Below are 6610 nucleotides of genomic sequence, written 5' to 3'. Positions count from 1 at the left end.
CTTCTATAGAGGCAAGTCACAAAAACAATACCTGGATAAACAGTGTTTTTGAAAGGAGAAAAAGCAAGATTCAATTCTGCAAAGAACTTTGTAAATCACAGTGTTTTTAATAAAAATTAATTTTGAAAAATTTCTGCACAGTGACAGACACCCAAGAACAGTAGATAGAAGGGTCAGGAAGATTTCTCCATAGTTAGAAGCCTGCCTCACGAGTGGGCAGGGAGAAGACAGCTGGAATAGAGAAGGGATCACTAAGAAAATGATGGTTGGAGGAATCGGTTGGAATGGGAGATGTGTGCCGAAAGTAGATAAAGGACCAAACACGATAACCTTTCAGCATCTGTATTGCAAACCATAATGCCCAAAAGTAGAGAGAGAGTATGGGGAATGTCTGCCATGGGGATGGTGGGAGGGTGGGAAAGGTGGGAGTATACTGGTATATTAGTGGTGGGGAATGTGCACTGGTAGAGGGATGGGTGTTTGATCATTGTGTGATTGTAACTCAGACATGAAAGCTTGTAACTACATCTCATGGTGAATCAATAAAATTTAAAAAAAACTTCTGCACAGGGTTCTATCAAAGACCAAAACTACTTTGCAAATAAGGTTGCAATGCATTTCTTCATTCTTGGTTGCAGTGCCTCACAGTACAGAATTTATTTTCCATTTGAGTATAAGGTTTGGAAAAAGCCCTCATATCCACAATCTGATAGACTTTAGACCATATGGGGGTCTTCAGAATGTTGACAGAAAAAAAAATCAATGAATACATCAGACTGTCTCACTACAAAGATATTTTGCATTAAGTAACCATCACAAGACATTTGTGGAGCACATCATCTTTGCTATACAGTTGCTGGAAAATAAAGGAAAGGTCAATATATCAGCTTCCAACTATGCAATGTTTACTCTGGGAGACATTGTACATAAGACTGCACCTTTATTCTCTCCCAGTTCAAAATATGAGTCAAAGGGAAGGTGACTTGTTTTTTATCAGAATCATTGGATTTGGGCTCAATAAGCTCCTTGTAAAGGATAAAATTACTTAAGACAGTTGGGTAAGATGTGATGATAGCTTAAAAGGCACAGGATTTGCATGTAGATTTGATCTCTATCACTATATGATTTCCCAAACACAGTTGGGTCTGACACCACCCCACGATAAAATAAAGATTTTTTTAAGTAATAAAACCATCTGCCTTTCCCATGTCTTCTTTAACAACTTTACTTGTTTGTTTATATGCTTATTTGTATGTTGGTTCATCCATCCAACTATCCGTCCATTCACTCATTCACTCATTCATTCATGCAATCCAACTATTCAACTTTAAGCCAGGCTCTGGCACTGATAAGTCGGTAGCGAGCACCATAGTGTGGTCCAAGGTCTTGTGAAATTTACCAGACAGAGGAAGTTGCCCATTCATAATGCACTAATCTGTAAAAGGTGATTGGAAGGGGCTATCAATCTTTTATATGGCAACTTGCTTTGGAAAAGTCAGAGAGCCTCTAAGGAGCCATTACATGATTGTGGGGGCTGGGGAATTAAGTAAGGTGACAGTGAGGCACCTGTAGGTGTCAAAAAAACTGATAAAGATTGTCACTGTCACTGTCATCCCATTGCTCATCAATTTGCTCGATCGGGCACCAGTAATGTCTCCATTGTGAGACTTGTTGTTACTGTTTTTGGCATATTGAATGGTCCATGGGTAGCTTGCCAGGCTCTGCCATGTGGACTAGATACTCTCAGTAGCTTGCTGGGCTTTCCGAGAGGGACGCAGGACTAGAACCCAGGTCAGCCGTGTGCAAGGCAAACGCCCTACCACTGTGCTATCGCTCCAGTCCCACATTTTATTTATAGAACTCTAGATACTGTGATTTGCTGGAAACTCATCAATGTATATAATGTATTACCACACCCAACACATTCTCTACTAATGAACTTCTGAATCCAACCTGATGTGCAAACAGCTCATTTGACTGTGATGCAGTGGTGTTAGGGATGTCAGCACTGCCGCCTCTCTACCTTTCCTTGGTCTTATAACGATCTGCTCATGCCCTCAGTTCTGGGACAGATGGTACCTTACTTCTGCCACAGTGAATTCATCCCTATCCCAATGTTGAATCAATTCTTTTCAAAGGAAATCAAAATTCCACCTTCCCTAAATTATTTGAATTTTTATAAAACAAGTCTTGGCACAGAACTTTACCAAACAAACTGCTCTGTTATCCCCATTATACCTGCTTTGACCCTAACAGCTTCTCATTATGAGGCTCTAGGATGCTTACACCTGAGCTCATCTAAAGATTCAATACCCACCACAGAATCCTATGTTCCACAGAATGTCTCCATTTCTTGTAGCTAAATCATCTCTTCCCTAAGCTGGGCAGTTCTATGCACCTGTTGCAAAGTCCATTTGTTTGGATGTCTAAACAGATCAGTTAGAGTCTGGAGTTCTGAATTCTAGTCTCCAATTTAACAATTTAAGTTCCAGTCCCCTTCCTAGTTATGTGAACGCAGAGAAGTTGCTTACTATTTGGAAGCTTTTACTCCTCATATGTGTGAAACAGTAGAGTAAAAACATTAATCTTGCAGCATTTCCAGAATGATCAAATGAGATGGCTCCTTGATATCACTTTGAAAATCATGCAGAATTCTGCGTATCCCTGCATTCCCCATTCTTGAGTGTGGGCCAGAATGCAAGCACTGAGCAATCCATCCTATTCCACAGTGAAAGGGTCCTGTTTGATGGGTTCCATCATTCCCTTGGAAGCAGCACTGAATGAATTGCCCATCTTCAAGTACAGGAAACTACCAGGTCATCATATCAGGTGATCACCCTGACTAAATGCTCTCCTTTGGCCTATCTCCTATCTAGTGCCATGCCCATTTCAAATACTACTTTTCCTCAGTGATATCACTTCCTCTCATTGATCCCTTCTGTCCTCCTGTACTATTTCCCAGTGTACAATACCAAAGACTTTTAGTATTGTACTAAAGTAGAAGGGAGGGTAGAAAGACAAAGACTGGGGTGTCCCATGGATGTTCCTGGAACATGCAAGCCACAGAAAGCATGCCTGCAGCTTAAATCAACTTTATCCGTTTTCTAGCTTGCTCTGTGCGTGCTTTGACAGTGATTATGCAAATGTGGTATTTGTTTTAATGAGCATGTCAGGTATGTTTTGCTGTAACATTATATATGATTGATCCATGGTATTAAAACAACAACTAATGATAACTGCATAAGAATACGTAGAACTGTTAAAAATGGAGATTCAGCCATCTTTTCTCTTATAACATTGGCACAGTCTCTGCTAAACACAAGAGACTCTTACTGTAAGATAATTTCCACTGTGTATTAAAAAAATTCAAATATCCAGGGTCTGTACCCAGTCATTATCTCTACCAAAATCTTTTAGGAGATAATGGTGGGTTGAAGTCCCAGCCATGCAGTTAACAAATCTTAAGTAAGCAGTATCATCATCGTATACAGATCTCTGGTAATGCTGCCCTGGGGGTGGAGAAAAGGCACAGTCAATTCTGGAACTGCAGAATGGCATCTCGGTTGTAGAGGCAGTCACACCCAAATTTGAATTCTGGTTTCTGCTCTTCCAAGTTGCCTAGCCTTATTTAGTGTACTTACTCACTGTGTTTACCGAAAGCAGCACACGTGTTTGGTTTTAACATACTTGCTTCCATTCTCTTATATACATTCTCTGTCTCTCTCAGAGAGCCCAGCAAGCTACCAAGAGTATCATGCCCACACGGCAGAGCTTGGCAAACTCCCCGTGGTGTATTCGATATGCCAAATATGGTAACAATAACGGATCTCATTTCCTTGACCCTGAAAGAACCTCCAATATGACACCATTTGGAAGGACAAGTAAGGAGAGTTTGCTAAAATCTCAGGGCTGGGACGAATGGAGACGTTACTGACACCCACTCGAGCAAATCGATGAACAATGGGATGACAGTGATACAGTGATACTCTCTGTGTCACTGTGGGTTTTTGTTCTTATGCATTTAAAATGGAGATGGAAGATTGCCCACTTTATGTGGGTCATCAGCATTTTGTTTGGACAGGGCCAAAGCAATAGTACTCTGGGTAGAGTGCTTGCCTTACACACAGCCAACCCAGGTGTGATTCCTGCCATCACATATCATTTCCTGAGCCTGGTCCACCAAGAGTGATCTCTGAGTAAATCATGAACTCCACTCGAGGTGACCCAAAATTTCTTTAAAAAGGGAAAAAGAATGTTATATGGTATTAACTATAAAACTCTTAGCATAGTGCATTGTCCTTAGTATAGTTTATTATTTGAGGCTACGACTATTAGATATTAATTTGGATTTTTGCTTAGGTTTGGTGATAAAAATCACCCCAATATTTGTTCTTTCTTATGATCCTCAATGTCCAGACTCAGTACTCCACATCCTGATTGCCTCCCTCCTTGGAAGGATACATGCAAGGAACTAAATGATAGAATCTAACAGCTGTCTGGCAGGCTGGGAGGAGCTCACTAATGAGATTCTCTCATTTCGGCTCCTATTCTTTCCTGTGTGGGGAGAAATGGTGAGATGTTAGAGGAAGAATCCCCATCATTCTTTGAAATATAGACAGTGGCATCACCAAGGAAACCAAAACATCAAAATCAAGTACTTTCCGTGGAGGAACGCGCCGCCGAGCCACCACCATGCCTGGGCACTTACAGGAAGGCTTCGGCTGCGTGGTCACCAATCGATTCGACCAGTTATTTGACGACGAATCGGACCCCTTCGAGGCAGCGGAGAACAAGAAAAAAGAAGCCGGCGTGGGCGGCGTTGGGGGCCCCGGGTCCAAGAGCGCCGCTCAGGCCGCCGCGCAGACCAACTCGAACGCGGCGGGCAAGCAGCTGCGGAAGGAGTCGCAGAAGGACCGCAAGAACCCGCTGGGGGACAAGAAGGAGGAGACGCAGCCGCCCGTGGCGCTCACCAAAGAAGGAATAAGACGTGTTGGAAGAAGACCTGATCAACAACTTCAGGGTGAAGGAAAAATAATTGATAGGAGACCAGAAAGGCGAACACCTCGTGAACGACGATTCGAAAAACCCCTTGAAGAAAAGGGTGAAGGCGGAGAATTTTCAGTTGATAGACCGATTATTGACCGGCCTATCCGAGGCCGTGGCGGTCTTGGAAGAGGTCGAGGCGGCCGTGGGCGTGGAATGGGACGAGGAGATTGACTTGACTCTCGTGGCAAGCGTGAATTCGATAGGCACAGTGGAAGTGATAGATCTTCTTTCTCACATTACAGTGGCCTGAAACATGAGGACAAGCGTGGTGGTAGCGGATCTCACAACTGGGGGACTGTCAAAGATGAATTAACTGACTTGGATCAATCAAATGTGACTGAGGAAACACCTGAAGGTGAAGAACATCCAGTTGCAGACACTGAAAATAAGGAGAACGAAGTTGAAGAAGTCAAGGAAGAGGGTCCAAAAGAGATGACTCTGGATGAATGGAAGGCGATTCAGAATAAGGACCGTGCAAAAGTAGAATTTAATATTCGAAAACCAAATGAAGGTGCTGATGGTCAGTGGAAAAAGGGATTTGTTCTTCATAAGTCAAAGAGTGAAGAGGCTCATGCTGAAGATTCGGTTATGGACCATCATTTCCGGAAGCCAGCAAATGATATAACATCTCAGCTGGAGATCAATTTTGGAGACCTTGGCCGCCCAGGACGTGGTGGCAGGGGAGGAAGAGGAGGCCGTGGGCGTGGTGGGCGTCCAAATCGTGGTAGCAGAACTGACAAGTCAAATACTTCTGCTCCTGATGTAGATGACCCAGAGGCATTCCCAGCTCTGGCTTAACTGGATTGCCATCAAGACAACCCTGGTTCCTTTGTGGACCCTCCTGTCTGAGGTTTTGCATGCTTAAGGATCCCAACCGACTAAGAAATTAAAAAAAAAAAAAAGACTGTCATTCATACCATTCACACCTAAAGACTGAATTTTATCTGTTTTGAAAATGAACTTCTCTCGCTACACAGAAGTAACAATATGGTAGTCAGTTTTGTATTTAGAAATGTATTGGTAGCAGGGATGTTTTCATAATTTTCAGAGATTATGCATTCTTCATGAATACTTTTGTATTGCTGCTTGCAAATATGCATTTCCAAACTTGAAATATAGGTGTGAACAGTGTGTACCAGTTTAAAAAAAAAATCAAGTACTTTCTAGCATGGGTACTTTTAACCAAATTCACTTTCATTTCTCTGATTTTACCATATCACTCTAGTTATTGTTACATCCTTTCCTTTGACAATGCATACACATTTCATATCAATGACATGAGGTTATTAGAGAAGGAAATATCATGTGGCCATTTTATCTTCCAACCCACAACTCTAGAAACATATGACAGAAAATGCACAAGAATTTGATGGAATATCTGCATAATATTTTTTTTTGCTAGTTGGGGGCACACCAGTGATGCTCTCAGCAGGTGGCTCTGCAGAGCTGGGGATCAAATCCAGGACTTCGCACACGCAAGACAAGTGTTCTATCTCTTGCCACATCCCTGGCTCCTTATCTACATTCTTGTGACAAACCATAGTGATTCTAAAGGCTTCTGAGA

General features: G+C 42.3%; 1 protein-coding gene across 1 annotated transcript; it reads left to right on the top strand.

Annotated features, from left to right (window-relative positions):
• Positions 1-4692: 4692 nt before the first annotated feature.
• Positions 4693-6177, top strand: LOC101541668 (plasminogen activator inhibitor 1 RNA-binding protein-like). Its single transcript, XM_055127135.1, is given in 1 exon segment — positions 4693-6177. A coding segment is annotated over 1 exon segment (1152 nt). The 3' UTR covers positions 5845-6177.
• Positions 6178-6610: the final 433 nt, after the last annotated feature.

Source organism: Sorex araneus, chromosome 2 (genome assembly GCF_027595985.1).
Source record: "Sorex araneus isolate mSorAra2 chromosome 2, mSorAra2.pri, whole genome shotgun sequence".
Lineage (NCBI taxonomy): Eukaryota > Metazoa > Chordata > Mammalia > Eulipotyphla > Soricidae > Sorex > Sorex araneus.
This window is presented reverse-complemented; position numbering and strand designations above follow the sequence as displayed.